This window comes from Bacillus rossius (genome assembly GCF_032445375.1).
Source record: "Bacillus rossius redtenbacheri isolate Brsri chromosome 9 unlocalized genomic scaffold, Brsri_v3 Brsri_v3_scf9_2, whole genome shotgun sequence".
Lineage (NCBI taxonomy): Eukaryota > Metazoa > Arthropoda > Insecta > Phasmatodea > Bacillidae > Bacillus > Bacillus rossius.
Window position 1 is genome coordinate 34,599,445 of NW_026962013.1, and position 22,235 is coordinate 34,621,679.

Here is a 22,235-nt window from a genome sequence, read left to right on the forward strand (position 1 = left end):
TTTGGCATAAACAGGGCAGAACCTACACAATGTGCACATTTCTAGATGATGTAATAACTAACGCAAATGAAAAACGGGGACGCAGTGAAGACAGATACATGGTGCGATCCTTTTACTGGTGAATACAGTAGTTTGTTGACATGGCATTCCAACGACATACAGTAGAACCCTGTTATAATGTTCCTGCATATAATGTCATATTTTTAAAGTCCCAATATTTCCCCATAAAGACAATGTATTTATTTCCTGCATATAACGTTCATAAATAGTGTAATTTCCTGCTTGTAATGTTTGCTTTCTAACCTAACATTCAATAAATGTTTTAAAACCAAATTATTCCAACACTTACGATAAAAAGTTTCCATTATGTATGTTTATAATCACTGCCATACAATACATGAAGTTTGTTAAAATACAATTTTATGCATTATACTGAAGGTACACAATGTTCATAGTTACGTGTCAGTTGGCACCCTTAGTCAACTCTTCTTTTCCTTGCCATTCCAGTGGGTATTCAGATGCACGTACATAGTCCTACGATATTTAAGTTGCCAACCATTGAGCGAGGGCATAACTAAAAGTGTTTTCTATTGCTTACAAATAATTTTTTTTTCCATTCATACATAGGAATACCAAAATTAAACATTTTCAGGTGGCAAAGGAGTAGACGTTCTCACTCTTAATGTTGTCGTCATGAATCGTGAGACAATTTTACAAAAAATGTGGCAGTGTATCTTTAAAGACAAACAAAATTTAACCAGGGAACAAGACGAAGTTGAAAAATTGTTGTCTTGTTTCAGAAAATTCATGTATCAAGTATACTATCTTTGGATTTAACATTAAAGTTGTTTACATAGCTTGGTGAGTCCATTGGTACAAAGCTCGAACATTGCTAAGTGCTAAATTGAGATTTCTTGCTTATAATGTTTTCCTACTTATGTTTTTTTCTTGTGCTCCCTTGAAAAACATTATAACAGGGTTCTACTGTATTTGAGCCGTGAACTGGCTTCCTCTGGAGGCGTAATGAAATATTTGCACTGGCTGTATGAAAAGGTGCTGCACAGAACATAGACGTGATTGACTTAATTCTCTTTTCTGTAACACCAGTTATATCAGCTGGCATTTTAGGAATCTTGGGATTATTAAGTATTTTAAGTATAAAATAAAGGAGAATCATACACAGATATAAATACAAAGAGACAGGTATATTTACACATTAAAAGAGTAACACACAACTATAAATGCATCATTCACAATACAGATAACATCACAAACAAACAAAAAAAAAATCTTATTTTAAGCAGACTGCATAATTTATCAGTCTCAGGAACTACATGTGTTGTCAATGTAGATGTGTTCTCCAAACCAGTCTTTATGTTCCTCCAAGTACCTGCAACATTTAAACAATCTGTACAATAATCTCTCTAAACTTACATCTGAATGTAAGCATTCATAACAAATCAAGAAATAACTAATGATTATTTGTATGCAAGTACTTTACAAATTAAAGCATTTTACATTTCCCTGTTATTTTCACCATTTTATTTCGGTCCTGTTTTTAACATGTGACACACTGCAATAAATTCCAGTTGATTACTACGCACCTGTTTCCCACAATGTACACTGTTTATGGTGTTCATCACGTACATCATTCAAACATTAAAAATACATGTAATAGGTGGTAGCACTGGCAGAAATGTGGTAAATCTGTTAAGCGGAGAACATCTTTCAGTGATACTGTTTAGAAAAAATTTGTTTTCGATGTCCGTACACTCTAGAGATTTTGAGTATTCTATAATTTTATCCATGGTTGAAGTATCTAAAAAACATGTTGCTGTTGCAAAGTAATTGTTAAGGTCATCATGAAATAAATGTGGTTTGTTATCATTGTTCCAAACATGCCGCACGCAAAGCTGACTGCATGGCTGATGACAATTTCCTGTGTGTACCTACCTCAGTACAATATTTCAATTTTGCATAGTGTATAAATTGGGTGCATTTATTTCTGTGTGATTTGTTCTTTTGAAATATGCTGTCAGCATGCTGGGATCATTTATTTACGTTTTTGAATATCCTGTGAACTGAGTCACGTTGGGCCACGCACAATTTTATGCGTACACTCATCTAGGGTGCAGGTGGCCTAGTCATGCTTTTTTTTGTTTAAGAGCAGCATGAGTGTCACACAAATGCTTTATTAAATTATTAAAGATGATATTTTTTATCATCTATAGTACTCAAAACGACATGCTGGTATTATATACCACTTCAACTGTCCTCAAGCTCAGAGCGAAGATAGTTTAGTAAAAACATACTTAAATTTCAACCATTCTAATGAACCACCTAACATATAGGTTTCATAATTCCCTTTAGATATAATAAACCAAAGTTTTCAACATTTCTGAAAATTGCAAAATTATTTTGTGTCTCAATCAGAACCTTTAAATTAAATGACAAAAACAGTTACACAGATCAATCACATTTGTAGAGTACTTAACTGCACACAAACAGTTCTAAAATTAGATTATTAAACACATGCAGAAAACAGCGTACTTACCTTAAAAACATATCTAAGTGTCGTAATACCAGCTTCAGTTTTCTATCAGGCATGCTTGTGGAATACAATAGATCAGGCAACTTAACTGCAAAAAGAAAGTACTGTATTATGCATTTTAAAAAAACTCATCTTTTTCAATTTTTTTTTTTGATAAGTGAAAACAGTTCCTTTTCTTACCAATTACTAGAGACATGCAAAAGGTGTGTTTATTTTGTGATGAAAAGTGGTGTTATTTTCCCTTAAAATCGGTGTTATTTTTACCTAAAAGTGGGGTTATTTTTTATTTTTTTATTTTTACAATTTCAAGTGTAAGAAATATGAAGAGAACATTGTAATATAATTGCACCATCAATTGAAACATTATAAATTAAAATTACACAAATATAGGTTAAAAAGACGCAAGTTTAAGAACTCAGATTCTAAATTAAGTCAACCCAATAATTTCAGAACCAAAGTACTTTGACACAACATTTAACTTTCAAATGAAAAAATAGCCATTGTAGCTCAATTTTCTTGTTTCAAATTAGTTCTCTTGTCAGTGAGAACATTATTGTATTGTAACAAGAAGCGTTCCGAATCAACGTTTGCACACAACATCCACACTGCTTCCAGGCACTTGTCAGAAAATTCAGGTTGTGAAAGTTTTAAAACTTGAAGGCTGTGTTCCAAATAATCCGCACTCGCACTTCCACTCGCACTCGTGCTCATACTAACACCCACAATTCCTTGCGTGCAAAATGCATGCTACATGCGTGCTCGCCATTTGGAACACAACCATACTCCAAAGTAAGCACACCCATGTGTATGAGGTTTCCTACAACAATGTACAATGCTAACAGTTTCATTAAGACATGTACGTTGGTTTACCCATCACCTAAATGCATGTATGTATATGTTTATGTTTCATGTTAAAATTAACTATCCTAACCTGTACCTCCGTGTCAATTTCCGTGCTATTACCGGTATCATACATGTTAATCATTGTTGCATATTTGTTCCACGTCTTACAGATCACATGAAGACATCGCGTGTTGTTTAATTACGAACAGGTACTTACAATGAAACGTGCATTGTTCATTTGCCATTGTTTTAGATCAATAGTCCAGACGTAAACGTAAACAAACAATAGTTACGAGAGTACGCAACGAGCATGCATTCAAACGCACTCGATATGCGCACTCGTTCTCGTGCTCGCACTCGACTACATGGAACAACACTCTCGTGACGTCACTTCCGAGAGCGAGTACGTGAGCACGCATGTTTACCTATTTGGAACACAGCCGAAGTGCCTTCACTACATCCACACTGCATTCCTTCATTTGTTTCTCAACTATCTGTTTTAACTCTCCAAAACCGGTGATCAGCTCCTGGCGGTCCATTTCTTTCAGAGTAGAAACTTTACACAACTTAGCAAGCAAAATAGGGCTCATGTCCGTAATCAAAATATTTTTTGGATTAAAGACAGTCAGTGTTTCAAAGTCAAGTCTGCTTTGATCTGTAGCCATCAAGCTGGTAAGCTTCACCAGAGATTTTGTAGACACTTGCACTACGCTTATTTTCACAACAGCTGCTTTCGTGGTGTTCATGTGGTCCAAAACTTGTTTTGTTTCGTCAAAAAAATGCACTCCATGTTTCCAAAGTTGCGCTGCACCTTGGTAAGCTCACTATGCAAAATATGAGCGTTTGGCTAGCTCCAGTCTTCTAGCCTCGTTATTAAAGTATTTTCGGATTTAAAAAAAAAATTTTTAACACATATCGCCCAACTACGTATTTACCCTCGCATATAATCCACTATCACGAAATTCGCGCTCACGAAGTTTGGTGATTGCTTGAGGTTTCGGTATATTTTACACTTTCAAACCTATGCTGAGAAATATAAAGACTTTTCTATCACAAACTACAGTTTTTATAAAATAGTTGCACTGTATACAACATTTTTAAACAAAAATTATCATTCTTAAACATAAAACGTAATTGTTAAGTTTGTTTACTGTAAGAGAACAAAATTAAAACAGTTTGCACAGTCCATAGTACATGCAAGATGAACAGTTGTGCGTAATTTATAATTTGCTTCGCGACACAAGCGCTGAAACGCACAAAATATCCAACAAAATGGCCGTACAATACATTTTGACTCTGTAAACGTGCCTTCGAGACATGAGCGTTTAGTGCAAGAGTGCAGTTCGCCAAGAACGCGTTGTATCAAATAAATAATGAAACGTAAACATTGGCAAGTGTAGTCTTTACGTTGATGGTGTTATCAGTGGTGACAACGGCTATTTATTTACTTTTTTTAAGTTACCAAATGGCGGGAAAGTGTGGTTATTCATGGTAAACAAACGTATTTCGCAAAAAAATTCGCGATATCAGAAATGATGTAAAAGTGAGGTTATAACGGTTCGTTATATACAAAAATAAACAGATGTTGAACGCCGATTGTTTTTTTTTTTTTTTTTTTTTTTTTTTTTTTACCGGAATGCCCCGACGAATCCAAACACTTCCAATGGTTCATTCACTCGTTTCATTCATACATCTGCCCGTCGAAAAACTGCTGGTAGCTCGCATGATTAGAAATTACCGAAAAATAATAGCGTAGATTAAGTCCTTCATTAATGTTTTGCTGCAAACACATGAAGTCAGTGCGGCCTCAAACATGGCCGCACCCAGCGAAACCAAATTTCGCCCCGAGCCAAATGCCGACGAAGGTGGCCGCAATTTCTAATTATTGTCCGAAAGAAAATAAAACAAATTAGGTTGACTTAATATTCGGCCTGGCTCTGACCACCAACGTGAAATTATCCATTAGCAAATTACATCATAATTTAGCGAGAAGCCACCGAACGCGACCTACTGGTGCAGCAGTCGGCAGACAACTGGTGATCTCATGAACTCGTCTCCTCCACGCAGGGAGTAGACGTCACATGACCTCACCGACCAATCACACACACGCTTCATTCACTCTTACAGATACAAGCCAATCACAGAACAAGTTACAATACATGAAAAAACCTTTTACACACAGAACTCTGGGCTTCCCCTGATCAGTCTCTTTTCAATTTCACATCGAAATCGGGGACTCCCATTTTCGTTCTCTCTCCCACACCGTGAGAGAGCAGTTATCACTCAGTTCCCATGCAGGGGGGGAATTACCGTCTTTATCTCGGTTGGCGGGGAAGCACTGTTCCTTTCTCACTGACACTTACAGGCCTCTCATGCCTCTCTTTCTAACCATAACACCAGCCCAGACACAGTACCGTGTTCTATAATCATCCAACACGTTAATGCACATTAAGAACAATAATCATAATACGAATTACTTTACAAAAATAAAAATCATTTAGAAATAACCTGAAGAAGTAGGCCTAAACAGGTAAAATAGTACAGCGGCTCATTTGTGAATAATTACATAAAAAATAGTAGTGATTTAAAACGTCTAATAAAATACAAAATATCTTCTTAAAAACATAGCAAGTAAAAAATATCAACCCTAAAATATATAACAAACGGTAAAATATCATTAGAAAGACTTTATAAGAAATATTTACATTCATGAAAATAGTTTAAAAGAAAAATTATTTAATTAGGAGGGCAGGGTTCTGCAACATTACAAGGTTATTCGTGTTAAACTTACGAATTTCGCGTAAAAATTTGTTTTATCGTAAATGCGAAATTTGCATGTCCCTACCAATTACCTCTCAATGTTAACGCAGTTCAAATAAATTTTCATTAATTTTTAATTTTAAAAAAGGCTTATAACTATTTTCTTTTCCCTTGCTCTAATCCTAAAACAAATAAAATTATGTGCTGAAGGCATTATTAAAATATTAGTGTTACAGTTTACATGTCCACTGTAATTTATACTAATATTATGTGTTTCGAAGAAAAATGAAACCCCTTGAGTTGTCACTCTATAATTGTATTTACTTATATGATATGAATTATAGTTACTATATTAAGTTTATATGGGCGCCACACTTTAACATTACTATATTAATCATAAATGTTTACTATGCTATAAGTAATTTTCCATTGCGGCTTATGCCCAAAGTTACCTATTTCGACACTGAGAAACTAGGTTGCTTATCCATGACTCATTAGAAATCACATAAAATATAATTTATCTATAAAGTTATGTTGGGCACAACCAAAATCAAAAGTTCATTTGTGATAAATAATAGTATTTAAAGTGAATAAAAAAATTAGCTAACTCAGTTACTTCGGAGTACACAAGAGTCTTTAAATCGGGACCACTATGCGTAATTCAAAATAATTATGTTGTGCCATAATGAAAACCAGAGAAATAAAATTACTATGCCGAAACAGTTAATAGGGGGGGCTCACCGAACACAAAACTTCAGTACTGAATACATTAGACTTTTGGTACCTTATATTTCAGCAGATAAAAGTAGCCCCGGTAATTAAATTTTACCATAGCATTCGCCCTGGCTCAGGGGCACAACAGTTCACTTATTCAGTGAACTATCAGCTGAGAATATAGCTGATACCAGCCACTAAAACTTCCTTCTTCATTTTATTCTCTCCAACTTCCATCCTTAACAATCCACACTCATTTCCATTTTTAAAAAGATCCGCCGATCCATAGACAAAATCACCTTCTCTTAGTCACATATCTTTGCACAACATTAAACATAGAGAAATAAATAAACCCTAAAGATAATTACACTTGAAAGACATATAAATAAACACTGAAAAATAGTTAAACTAAAGTTTCAGTGTTCTGAGATAATTAGTATTATCACAGATGCCGCTCTCGGCCTTAATGCACACCAAAATTACCTTAAATTTGGTTTAATTTAGGTCGTACCATAATTTCAAATTCAAACACTGAAACTTGACATTTGCCAAAAGTTGGTAACACTGAGTTTCGTGACAGTTGAGAATCGTAACGGCTCACACCATATTTCTTCATCCTGGGAGCAGGCAGCGGCTATCAACAAGTGTCTGGTAAACAAACACTCGGCGTCGTGGATCGAGGTGTCTATTACCTCGCTGAAGGTCTCGGGAACAAAGAAGAAAACTCGTTCTGCCGCTGGTTACAAGGTAGGAGTTGATTCTACAGGGAATTACGAGGCTGCTATCAACAAGTGTTGTGTGGCGGGTACTAAGCAATACCGCTCAATGTGCAGATACACGCCGTCGCTGGACGCTGTTGACCGGGACGCCGTCCAAGTCAATGACAACCACTGATGTCACCACATTGACATCGTGATCCAGGCTAGCGAGGACTGTGGCAGCCATTCCAGACAACCCATGCCTGGATATACCTCTCGGCCGCTCCACCCCAGGCCTGCGGTGGGACGTCATGCCCAAAGCCTGACAGACGTGGTGGACGCTGTCACTGCTGATGCTACTACCCCATGCAGTAGACGAGGATCAAGAAGAATTCATCTCGGTCCGTAGTTCGTCCGCGCACTCGTGTACACTATAAACACTCATTAAACTGTTATATATTAGCCTCTAAATGCACCCGCGCTTTTTAACTTTAAGCGTCCAAGTGAACTACCTCGTACAGTTTATTCTCCATTCGCTGCAGACACCGGAACGTAAAAATTCTTCTTTACTTGCTACCCTAACTAACCTTAAATAATGGGTAAGCAACCTTGGTTTAAAATAGGCCTACTTAATAAAAATTTAAAATCTTAAATTAAACACACATAATTTGACACAACTCATATTAACCAAAAATATTAAATAAAATAAGCATAATTCATTAACATAATAACACAACTACATAATATAGTGGAAATCAGATGTGGACTATTGTTGAGACTGGGTATTTTTTTCCATGTTCATGATGAAAGGCTGTGTACATAAATGTGATAATTTTTACTTGTCTACAACAATCGATAACTATTTACACAAATGCCATTTAGTTATTTTGGCTGAAAATAATTATTTTTAACCCAGCCAAAGAAAGCTTTGATTTATTACAATTGGTATCATACCATCAGTTGAAATAGTTGTTTGTTAAACTTCATTATTAAACATTATTATGTTAGTACATTAATTTTGTGGCAGAAATAATAACATTTCCTGGAATTCTGCCTATAACAATAAACATTTGTTTCATTATGATATATATATTATATTTACAATCAACTTGTTCTTAGAAACATTAACTAAACTTCAGTGCAGGAACACATAATTAAACTTCAAACACAAAAACATTGATATGCACATATTAAATAAATATTTACAGTGATTACTAGAACTTCATAAATGACTTGCTGGTATATAGGAATAGCACATTCCTGGCCATTAACATTGATATGCACATATTCTAATATTTTACAGTTATTTCTGATTATATTTAATAATCATAATTGTTTCATTTGGTCTCCCATAAAACAACATTAAATCACATTTTCACATCACTAGCTTTTTAGCATTGTTATTAATTACCTCACAGATATTTAATAATATTTTGTCAATTAACAAATAATAACATTCTACACTCATCACTGAAGAATCTTTTCACATCAAGAAATAGACAGTGAATTACCAAACTGAGTGCTATCTGTATGATGTAAACAAGTGAAATTCAATGATTAATGTGCATTTTTCTTTCTTGTCAAAATTAATCTAAAGAGAAGTGAAGGTGATCTCTCTAGCCAGCTATATAGCTAATTCTTTCTTCAGGTGTGATATCTAGGAAGTTGTGGATGAAGTAAATATCCACTTAGATAGGGTAATCCTGTGGGATTACAATCCTAGTCAGCATGATTTACTACTGATTGAAAAGTGTTAGAAATGAGGAATGCCTAGGAAATAGGTAGGTAAAAAAAAACTGTAGCATGGATCATAACAAGGTAAGCCATTATTTTATATTTCTACAGTGCTTTCTTGTTTGTTTACACACAGTGTGTCAGGGTGTCTGTGTTTACAACAGAACATTGCCTAGGTATACATTAGCACCAATATACAGCCTGTACTGACAGTGTACATTAAAATTACTTAATTCGTGTGTGTGAACCGAACTATTAGGTGCTGCCAATAAACATGTACATACAGTACACCAGGTTCACAGTACATCCTCTAGGTCTCTGCCTAAGGACAAGAGCATTTACTCTCGTACGGAACCGCATAAATGCTAGGAAGACTATGCTTCACCTAGCCGAAATCAACTGAGTTCACACAAAAAAAAAATATAACTCAGCTGACTAACACCATAACCTTCCGGTATAAATTCACAGTTACACACAAATCCTATTAATAATTCGAGGCACAATAACAGTACAGTATACATATAGCTAACTATTTTGTATACTCTGATCTTACATATTTTGCACCGCTGGTGCGTGGTAGGCCCTTAAATGATTAATGTTGTAGTTTCCCGCATTGATACCTGTTGACACTTCCTTTAAGGTGTAACAGTTCTCCCGATGTACCTGGAGAATCTCGTAGGGTCCACTGTAGAGTAGGAATAACTTCTTCGTTACATTCGCCCACTTGTTGCTTGTTGGTGCAGTTCTTAACAGCACAAGGTCACCGACCTTAAAACGGTGTAGCTTGCGCCTGGTTTTCCGCTTCTGTCTATTCCTGGCTTCTAGGTGTAGCTTTGCTCTAATTAAATCCTCAATTTCTTCCCTGCTAGGAAGTTTATCCTGATCCGGATTCTCGTCGCAGATGGGTAAATATTGGTTGGGTATCGCCTCCGACCGAACCAGGCATATGGCCTCATGAGGGGTAACGCCGGTCTGCCGCTCCACAGGATTAACTGTTGGTAATCATTTACCCCCATGTCTGGTCCCTGGACTAATGATCGGGGCGTATCACCACTAATCCTTGCTAGTTTAACGCCGTCACATTGGCTGTGCTAGCCAAGGCGGCGTTTGATGATGAGCTGGCCTGCTGCTGTTGCTGCATCTGGCTGCTGTTGGGAGGGATTGGTGATTGCCGCGCAAAGTATCCTTGTTGGTACTTTGACGTGGACGAGGGGAAGTTGTGAGTGGGGAAACTCGTCGTGGTGTTCGCTGACTGGACGGTTTCAGCTCCACTGGGAGGGACACTAGCTGTTGCTGCTGCTCCGGTGATCTTGGCAATCGGTCGTGGTACCCTTGACGTGGTGATCTTGGTCGCTCTGGGTACTCGTACCTGGGAAGCCGTTGTTCTTCGTGTTGCGACCTCTTGTTACGGGGTTGTTCATGGTGGCTCGGCTCGTACTCGTCACCACCGGGATGACTCCATTTCCCGCTCCAGAAGTTCGAGTTATGTATTCGATTCTGCCGGTTGTTCCATTTACCGGTGTGGTGAAACTTCCATTTGGCGGTGTTGACTCGTATTTTGGGCTGTTCCCCGCCGCGCTGCCACTGTTGGTAAAGCGGAGGAGATTTCTGAGCTTGTGCCTTTTCTGGTTCAGTGGTATTAATCCGCCCCTGCTGCTCTAGCCTGGCGAATGCCAGTAACTGTTCTCTAAACTCGGTAATATTCGAAAAATTCCTACCAGTTAGCTGTAACTGGTACTTGTAGGGTAGTTGTCCAAGAAACATGGAAATAAATTCCTCGTCATTCATTGGTAGGTCTAAATATCTGGTACGTTCGAACATGCTCGAGAGATAGGCTTCCAGAGACTTATGTTTTTTATAGTCGAATTTTTCCCCATGCAGCCTGGCTCTTAAGTGGCCCTGTACTCGCACACTCCAGAACTTCTGCTTGAATTGAGTTTGGAAATCTGCGTATGTGTGGGTCGAAGTTTGTATTACTTCCCACCAGTAATACGCATGTTCGCGGAGGGCAGTATTCAGGCATTTTAATTTCTCCTCGTCATTCAGCTTAAACATGGCTGAATACTCCTCAAATTTTTTTAAAAACCGCATGGGGTTTTCATTTTCCCCACCTGCGAAACGAGGCATGGCCTCTGACCACTGTCTGGCCGGGTGGTGCATAATGGCCACTTGGTCAAGTGCAGGAGAAAGGCTAGAATGTGCTGCATGTGGTGTAGTAACTGGTGAAGCAGTCTCTGGCACGTTACTAGGGATAGCTATGGGCGTAACTGCGGTAGTGATGGGTCTATCCATCAGGTTGTCCAACCTGAGGGTAAGCATGCGATTTTCCAGATTACCTACTCGCTGTTCTAGTTGGTGTCCTAGTTCGTCCGTTTTGTGTGAAATTTGTGCCATTTGTTCGTGCACCTGTTGACTAGTGTTGTCCAAACTGCAGAGGTTTTGTGCAGCCTGTTGGGCCACTTGTTCTAAGCGTTCTGACACACTGCCTAACTCCTCCTGTATCTTCTGTGTGGTGTCTTGGCATTGACTCTGAAGCTGGGCTAATTTCTGATCAGTGTTAAACTCTAGTGTTGTTATCCGGTTGGTTACAACTGATACTGACTCCCTAACTTCCTGCAGCTCTAACTTGAGGTTACTCTCGAAGCTGAGGATACTTTGCTGTATGCCAGTCAGTTGTGCAGTATAGGAATCTAGCCTGGCACTGGTTTCAGCAGCGTTGACATCTAACCTGGCAGTATTAGAGTCTAATTTGGCAGTGTTAGAGTCTAATTTGGCATTCAATTCAGCAGCGTTGGCATCTAACCTGGTAGTGTTAGAGTCTAATTTGGCATTCATTTCAGCAGCGTTGGCATCTAACCTGGCATTTATTTCAGCAGCGTTGGCATCTAACCTGTCCATGAGTCCCTGGAGCAAGTTATTTAAGTCAATATTGCCACTAGGAGTAGGGACTAAAACTGAGATAGTTTCCAAGTGTTCCGTGGGCTGATTAGATTCGTTTCCCTCTATCTCTTGTGTTACCAGAATAGGAATTGTCTCTCTGTCCTCGGACATGCTGCTGTCCCTAGATCCGGTATTGCCTCGGTTATGGCACCTCCCTCTGGTATTCATGATTATACTCAACAAAAATTACTTGACAAAATATCGGGCCCCACGTTGGGCGCCACTCTGTAATTTATACTAATATTATAGGGTAACCTCTTATGTGTTTCGAAGCAAAATGAAACCCCTTGAGTTGTCACTCTATAATTGTATTTACTTATATGATATGAATTATAGTTACTATATTAAGTTTATATGGGCGCCACACTTTAACATTACTATATTAATCATAAATGTTTACTATGCTATAAGTAATTTTCCATTGCGGCTTATGCCCAAAGTTACCTATTTCGACACTGAGAAACTAGGTTGCTTATCCATGACTCATTAGAAATCACATAAAATATAATTTATCTATAAAGTTATGTTGGGCACAACCAAAATCAAAAGTTCATTTGTGATAAATAATAGTATTTAAAGTGAATAAAAAAATTAGCTAACTCAGTTACTTCGGAGTACACAAGAGTCTTTAAATCGGGACCACTAGGCGTAATTCAAAATAATTATGTTGTGCCATAATGAAAACCAGAGAAATAAAATTACTATGCCGAAACAGTTAATAGGGGGGGCTCACCGAACACAAAACTTCAGTACTGAATACATTAGACTTTTGGTACCTTATATTTCAGCAGATAAAAGTAGCCCCGGTAATTAAATATTACCATAGCATTCGCCCTGACTCAGGGGCACAACAGTTCACTTATTCAGTGAACTATCAGCTGAGAATATAGCTGATACCAGCCACTAAAACTTCCTTCTTCATTTTATTCTCTCCAACTTCCATCCTTAACAATCCACACTCATTTCCATTTTTAAAAAGATCCGCCGATCCATAGACAAAATCACCTTCTCTTAGTCACATATCTTTGCATAACATTAAACATAGAGAAATAAATAAACCCTAAAGATAATTACACTTGAAAGACATATAAATAAACACTGAAAAATAGTTAAACTAAAGTTTCAGTGTTCTGAGATAATTAGTATTATCACACCACGAACAATAAAAATGCACCACGTTCAAAAGGCTTGATTTTAGCATTTTAAAACAAAAATCCTAATTTAAATATTTAAATATCATTAGTGTACATATGTTTTCATATCAACAAAAATTACATGTAAAAATATACATTACAAAACATGCAGTATCAAAAAATTATATGTATAATGAAGACCAGAAATCTTCCGAGTTGAGATTCATAGTTACATGCACAAGAGTTGATTGGAACTGATCGGCAAAGCAGAGCGTTCGAGCACATACATCAACATCCAAACAGACGCCAAGATGATGCGTAACTGTCCGTTTAGTCCGAAGATCGCAGCACTGTCCCAAGGTCCAACGGGTGGTGCAAGAAGGCACCAAGTCGCACAATTAAAAAAGTACACAGCAACCCTCAACATTCCGCCCACCGAAAATAAGTATTTTTATAATCACCAGGTAAACATCTAAACAAAAAAAACTACTCCACTCTACGGCATCCCTAACAAGAATGTGAACTAGCCAAGAACTAGTATGGTTAGTTCACCTTAGCCACTGGTCTCACAAATGTCCTATGAGGAGTCTTCAGTGTGACAACACACACTATCCCATCTTGGCCTGGATGGAGAGCTGTGACTCTCGCAGTCTTCCATCTAAGTGGAGGAAGATTGGGTTCTTGGACCAAAACCAGCTGGTCTAGTTGTACGTTAGGTGTTGGGGTGGTCCATTTAGCACGTTGTTGAAGGGTGTGGAGGTACTCCACACTCCACCGTTTCCACATTGTCTGTTGCAAGCGGGTAACAAGTTGCCATCTGTCCAACTTATTTAGGGAAAGATTCATCAAATCGTGGTCTGGCACAGCAGTCATTGGCTCGCCAACCAGAAAATGACCTGGAGTGAGTACATCATACTCTTCAGGGTCTGTTGACAGCGCACACAGTGGCCGAGAGTTCATCACCGCTGATATTTGTGCTAGCAGTGACAAATTCCTCTAGGGTAAGAAGCAGGTTCCCCACTACTCGCTTTATGTGTTGTTTTGCTATTTTAACAGCCACCTCCCAGAGGCCCCCAAAGTGAGGGCTTGCGAGGGGGTTGAAGTGCAATTTGATACCTCGTTGAGCTGCTTCACACAGAATGTGCTGTCGAGGCTCGCCTGACCACAGAGTCAAGTGGTTACTGACACCCACAAAGTTAGTACCACTGTCACAGTAGATTTCCGTGGGAGTTCCTCGGAGTGAGAAAAACCATTTCAAGGCTGCTAAGAATGCGTCTGCAGAAAGATCAGTCACCATTTCAAAATGTACTGCCTTGGCCATACAGACAAACACATGTAGGTCTTATACGTCACTCTTATTCGTGTTCTGACTGGGGTAGTGAGAAATGGTCCTGCAAAATCAACTCCTACAGAGTGAAACGCTCTGACTTGAGTAAGTCTTGCGACTGGTAGTGCGCCCATGAGTGGTTTCAATGCCGTAGCTCTCACCTTGAAACAATTCATACACTTGTGAAGCAGCTTGCGAACTAGACTTCTTCCAGAGACTATCCAGTATTGACGCCGTGTCAGACACAAAGTCGTCTGTCGGCCCGCATGGAGGTGGCCAACATCAAAGTGAATCACAATTAACTCTGAAAGTTTGCTTTGCGCCGTTAACAGAATAGGAAGCTTCGTCCTCTCAGGAATAGAGGCATGTTGTAACCTGCTGCCCACCCTGACGACTCCCTGTAAGTCAATGAAGGGTGCCAATGCCTGAATATTCTTGCTACATGTTTCCCCTTTCTTGATGGCAGTGATGGCATCCTTAAAGAAATATAATTGGGTCATTTTGATCAGGTAAGTTAAAGCGGCCTCCCTTTACTTGAAGGTTAAAATGGTGTCCTGTAAGTACTGTTGTTTCTGGAATCCTGCTTTCGCACGCAGGACCCATGCTGTCACAGCCTTAAGTTTACTCAATGAAGATGCATTCTGGATAAGACCTAGAGGGTCCTCTGACCGCTTCTCTTCATGCTGAGCAACCAATATTGCAACTGAGGGTGGTTTCAGTTCAGGAATGCTCCCGTGGTGTTTCATCGCCTGTGATGGCCAATGTTCTTCCTTTTGCAACAGCCATTCAGGACCGCCGAACCAGCAAGACTGGTCCAGCAGTTGAACTGGCAAGCATCCACGAGAAGCTGCATCAGCTGGGTTGCATTCCGAGGGAACATGCTTCCAGGCACTTGGCGGCACCACAATCTGAATTTCGGCCACTCTATTGGCTACAAATGTCTGCAGCGTGTGTGGAGACATTCTTAACCAAGCTAGGACAACACTGGAGTCTTGACCTTGGGCTGGAAAAGTGCCAAAACATGTAAGCATAGCTTACTCAACAAGTGTGCAGCACAGAGCTCAAGTTTTGGAATGGACAATGTTTTTAGGGGAGCGACCCTTGACTTTGCCATTAGCAGGCGCACAGTAACTTCACCGCTCCTTGTCACACACCTAACATACATGACTGCAGCATAGGCCTTCTCACTTGCGTCACAGAACCCGTGAAACTGAACGTCCAATTCTTGCAATGGAATATATCGGGGTATTCGTACCCGAGACAACAATGGTAACGCTGCTGTAAAGCGCTCCCATTCAGACAAGACGTCTTCGTCAACTTGGTCATCCCAACCAAGACCCTTAGTCCACAACACTTTCAGCAGAATTTTACTGGCTGTAATCACGGGGGCCAACCAGCCACATGGGTCATACAATCGAGCTATGAAGGACAGAATACCACGTTTGGTATTAGGTACAGTGGGTACCTTTACCTTGTAGCAAAACTCATCCTTTGATGGAGTCCAATGTATTCCTAACACCTTCACCGACTCCGTACTGTCGAATTTCATATCAGCCTGGGCAGTGTCATGGGTGCCGACTACATTTTCATTATTGGAGCACCATTTGTGAAGTTGGAAGCCACCTGCTCCAAGTAGCGCCACTAGCTGAGTTTTCAATTCCTGTGCATCACCTACAGTATCGGCTCCGGTCACAATATCATCAACAAACACATCATGTAACAGAGTGTGAGCAGCTAAAGGATAGTTAGCGCCTTCGTTTGTTGCCAACTGCTGCATGGTTCGGAGAGCTTGGAAGGGTGAAGATGATAGTCCATACGTTACTGTGTTCAGCTCAAATATATGTATTGAGTCACTAACCGAATTTTGCCACAAAATACACTGGAACTGCCTATCCTCAGGAGCAATTGCTGATGTTCGGAAGTTCAGCACAATGTCAGCAACCTCCTTGTGCAATTTAGGACCAGACAACAGCAACTTGTTCAAGGAGGGTCCATTGGTCGTCTCCGACGATGCATCAAATACTATGCGTACCTTACTCGTTAAACTATCTTCTTTGACCACAGCATGATGTAGTATAATGTACAGTGGTCGGTTACGCGCATCCGCCCTTAATGATACAGACACCTTGCTGTCGGCATCCTGTGTCAATGTCCCAATCTTTGACATATGGCCCAGGCTTTCGTACTCCTCCATGAATTGCTAGTATTGCTGAAGCAACTGTGGGGATCGACATAATTTACGCTCTATCCCCTGCAATCGCTTGAGGGCAGTTGTGAATGACTCACCCAACATGTCCGCTGAACGTGCAGACAGAAGCCTCAACACATACCTGCCTTGGTTGTCACGCCTGTGAGTCTCCTGGAAGTGCTGTTCACAGATCTGATTTTCTCTGGATGTGAGATTTTCAACCTCCCAGAACCGTTGAAGAGCGAGGTCTAGGGACATGTCAGTGCGTACCAGTAATGATGCTGATGCCGGCTGAGTGAACTTTTCACATGGTGCATTACCTGCCAGTACCCATCCGAATAGGGTTTGGAAGGCATGAGGCACTCCGTGAATCTTAGTACCTGTCATTACTTCTGCCACTACCTCCGCAGAAAGCAGCATGTCTATGGCACTGGGCACAGAGAACTGGGGATCTGCCAGCGGCAGGCCATCTAGATGCACTAAGCTCCCAGTGGCAATCTTGGTTGATGGTAGGTCTTTGGTTATTCTTTTAAGAATTAATGCCTTGCTGGTGATGTGAAGTTTTGGTGATTGGTGTGATCTAATCTCGCAAATGACTGATCCCTTGGCTTCCGGGATCAAAGTGTTGCCAACCCCAGCAATACTCACATTAGTACGATGTCGCCTTAGTCCCAGCCGTTGTACACACACCTCTGTGATGAAGGAAGACTGTGAAGCACTATCTAGTAACGCACGAACCACTTGGTATTGACCTGTACCATCCTTGATGTGTATCAATGACATCATTAACAGCACTGTGGTGGGTGGATTGACCGGCCTCATTTCTTTTGATGCACACATGGTAATTGCTGGACTTTCTTCCTCACCCCGTCCATCGTCATCTGAGCTCGCTGCGTAGTTCCTAGGCCCCTGTCCCGTGGCAATGTGGAGGAGTGTATGGTGACTGCCCTGGGAGAGTTGGCAGCGAAACTTAGACTTACACTGTGCTGCCACGTGTTGTCCCCGTAGACAGTTATAACAGAGCATCTGCACCTGCACTAAGTGCCGTCTATCTTCAACCGACCTTGAACGAAATTCCTGGCAGGTGTGCAATCCATGAAATCCGTCGCACACCACACTTCAGGTTGTCTTGAGTTGAGACAAGTGTAGTCTTTCTAAAACAGGGTATGTTGGAGTCAGACACATTCATCGGTCGCCACTTATTTATGTTAAGAACCCGGTTGCTTGAAGTGTTTTGTGAGAAGACTGGCCTGATGCTCCTAACTGAAGACAGATGGACTTGCTCTGCTGCCTTTGCTCTCCTGTCCAGAAACTTCAAGAGACTGCGGTAGGAGGGAATGTCTTCTTCATTTGACATTTCAAACCCCTGTTTCAAAGGTGAATCAAGCTTCTCTAACAAAATGTTTAATAAGAGGAAGTCCCACTTTTCGACAGGGAATTCCAATGCCTTCAGGGCATTTACATTCTCTTCAACACAGGCTACAAACTTGCTAAGGGCATTCTCACTGCGACTGTCTACTTGAGCCAAATGCAATATTTTTTGCACATGGATGGTCGCTGTAATCCGAACACTCAAGAATTTCCTTTCCAAAAGGCCCCATATTACATCATAATTACCTTCCGTGACTGGTATGTTGCAAACTAAGTCCCGCGCCTCGCCCTTAAGAGCGCGTGGGAGATAATATTTTCTCGCGCGCGGTCAGTTGAAGTGGTTCATTTTTTCCTCGTAGGATAGCGCAGCGTTCGGTCACGGGCGTGTAGAGCGTATCCAAGTGGATACCCCGCGAACTAGTAGGAAAACGGAATGTCACCCGGGTGAGGGGGGGGGGGGGGGTGTAAGTGAGAGACAAAGAAGAAAGAAGGACGGCTGATAGGGGTGGGATGAGTCAGCTCTAGCAGCCAACGCAACGGCTTTGTGATGTGCTGAGAAGCACAAGACGACACTGGACTCATCACGCCCGTTTCATACATAACCAGACAGAGTGGATAGAACATTTTTTTTTTTCGTTTAAAGGAACGCCGTTTTTATGCTTAACTGTTTTGGCGCCCGTGGATGTTACTGTGTGATACAACACCACTTCGTTTAAATAAAAACCGTACAACAGTTCTGGTACATAAAATATTACTAAGTAAATTTAACACTCATGTTTATTTTACATTTTACTGCAAGCGAAACAAAAAAAAAATAGAACTTTAGATACAAGGTTACACTACATACCTAATAGTTTAGTATTGTCATCTGCCTGACAACTTCAGAACGAAGCTTCTTATTTATACCTTTTTTAATACACTTGACGTTACCAATGGCATGTCCTGATAGGCTGGAACAGTTTTCCGCTCTGTCTGGTCAGCGTTGTCTGGCTGACCCGAATTACTAGGCACTGGCTCAGGCAACTGAAGCTGAACTACTCCAGGAAATATTATTCTAATCAGTTTGCTAGTGTACTATTTTCTACATGAACATTTGCTAATTGTTTCTCCAGATTTCGTTTCGAAGTTTAAAAAAAACATGAAGTCCGTGTAGTCTACATTTTTGATTGAAAAGTCAAACAAGAATTTGTCTTTTTTTTTTCCCCCCACAATGGACCTAGATACTAGTTTCTATATTTTCATTAAATCCAAATGTCCATACTTTAATTTTAATTTTAATTTAACTTTTATTAATGTATGTTGTGTATAATTAAGATTACCTTTTTTTATCGATCAACATAATATTTGCTCCGTAACCAATTAAGTGAACTTAAAAGTGAAAGTTACTGGCATTACAGTATATTACACATAAATTATTATTATTGCAATCACAACTGGTAATCATAATTTAAACAGAACTACTATAATCTATTTCATTGTCCGAATTTTGACGTTTAGCTTGTGAGAAAGGTCTCTGTAAACAGGATTGCAAAGATCTTATTTTACCAGAAAACTATTGGACTGCCAGAAACTTTCTAAAAAAGTGAACGTCGAAATTCGGACAACATGGACTTCATCTCAATGGAAGTTATATCTGTTTTTCGAAATTGAATGACAGTTCACTATATAATTATTGTGTTATGTTGAAATTCAGCCAACTTCTCGCTACAGAAAGGAAACTTATGTCTCTTCTCATATAACGTAGTAACGTAGAACATGGTCGTTGTAACTACCCACCTATGTATATACTACCTCTGAAAATTCAATTACTGAACTCGCATTCGCGTTGGCCTTAGTTTCAATCCTTTTCCAGCGAGTCTTGTTATATTTTAAGTAGTGTATCTATATTGAGGCAAATTTTAGACTAAATTATATGTGTCGTTAAGAGCGTCTATGGTGGAAGGCCATGGCCTAAGATATGGGAGGGCTTGCTGCCTGTCGCTCAGTGGCTATTCTGTAATTGAAGCTACAGTATATCTAAATATGATACAGAGACTATAACAGCTAATGAGCGACAGCCACACCGCAGCCTTCCAATAAAGATGCCCACGAAAGAGCCCATCGAAAATTAATATTGAAACATGTAATTTATTTGAGTGAAAAATTATGTATTACTTTAGATTTATTTTCGTTCATGTTTTGTAGCGTTTTCTTTCCATAGGCTAGTCATAGGTTCAGCAACTTAACCAAAGTAAGTTTACTCTTGGTTATTGAGCACTATATATATATATAATACATATAACGTTGACATATATACACAACGAGTATTTAAAACATACGTACAAACTTCGGCAGGCTGTTTCTGGAAAGAATACAAGACGAAAGCCTAATAACCACTTTACTCATAAATCGAATTACGAACCTCCGAAAATGGAATTTTCTATATCTTGAAAATAACATCATCAGTAAGTAAACTGTGGCATATGATTTTTTAGGAAGGAAACTTTACACCTTGCAAACGTGCTTTGTAATGCCTGCCCTGGTTTATTTTTTATTTTTATTAGCTTTTCAGGTGATAAAATTTGCTAAAACAGAAATGCCGTTATATTCATTGAAGGATGTTCATTACAACCCACGTATTTCGTAGTGAACAATTTGCGTTCTACAAAATCATCAGACGCAGTGCAGGTTATTCAAGAATAGGACAATTTTATTTTTGGGGGTTCAAAACTCCGAATCCATTTACGAGAAAAGTATGGTACACAGGTTTTCGTCTTGTATTTTCGCCAGGAATATTCTGCCAGAATTTGTCAGTATGTTTTAGATACACGTTGTACATATATAGAATACATTATAAAGTTTACACACACACACAAACACACACATATATATAAATAGAATACAGGAAAAAAATTGGTTGTCTGTAAAGTCGGTTTACGGACGATAGTTTAACGTGATAACGTCATAACAAAACATTGATGAAATGATTGCATACTTTTATGAATAAAATTGAATCATTTTTATTGAATTATCACTATTTTGTATGGATACAAAGGAGTGAAATGTAATCTACAATTTAATTGATAAATTTACTTTTATTTGCACTCATTAATTCAATTATTTTTATGACTTTAACGAAGAGATTATTTTAACTATAACGTTTACACATGTTTGCAATTTAACTTCTTCCAATCTGTGTTATTCTGTTAAGAATATGACGATGATAGGAAAAGTAGGAAACGAATGGGAGTGTTTCAAGGATGATGTGAAGGAAAATGGCTTACCCAACACCAAGATGCTGTCAAAAATAATATATTTGCGCCACGGACTCTGCAGCAATGCTAGGAGGAACGGGTTAGCAAAGAGCAATGAAAATGTTACATTGAAATGCATGAAAACAGAATTACGCCACGGACTCGGTCGCAATGCTAGGAGGTTCAGGTTAGCAAAGAGCAATATAATATGAGCGAAACGGGACAATGTGCGTAACGGGACACGTTTTCTTGCGTTCAGCCGGCGTTCATAGATTTATTAGACGTGGTCATGTCAAAAATGTTACACATATAATATATAGAATACATTACTAACTTAAAAAATGTATATAGAATACATTAGAAAGTTGACATTCCGTGTTCGGCCCTTGCAAGAATCGAAGTTTTACAATTCGCATCCACAAAATAATAAGTAATGTGTGCAGAAAAGATAAAAGATTATGGAGTATATATTAAGTTAACGATATGAAATGAATTTACAGTAGGATAGGTCTTACAGTAAAGCACACAAAAAAAAATTTACTATGTACTTCTTGCATCTGAAAATAGCTTTGGCGAAACCTTGTATTCATTCAAACCTTCTTTTGAAAGTTAGCCTATCTTGTGTACATGCATCGTAGTTAAAACAAAATTTTGTTTCAATTTATACAGTTAAAAATAGTAAGGAACATAAGTATTCACATATCATTATAATTTAGGTAACTATTCTATATGTAAATTAATCA

At 39.1% G+C, this 22,235-nt stretch overlaps 1 protein-coding gene across 1 annotated transcript in view; it reads right to left on the bottom strand.

Annotated features, from left to right (window-relative positions):
* Window positions 1–1,186: 1,186 nt before the first annotated feature.
* Window positions 1,187–22,235, bottom strand: part of LOC134543158 (male-specific lethal 3 homolog) — a 61,957-nt gene continuing 40,908 nt past the window's right edge. Inside the window, exons 10-11 of the mRNA XM_063388024.1 lie at window positions 2,555–2,639; window positions 1,187–1,390 (exon numbers count right to left, since the gene is read on the bottom strand). Coding sequence (XP_063244094.1) covers window positions 1,324–1,390; window positions 2,555–2,639 — 152 coding nt within the window. The 3' untranslated portion in view covers window positions 1,187–1,323. The remainder of the gene's footprint in view (window positions 1,391–2,554; window positions 2,640–22,235) is intronic.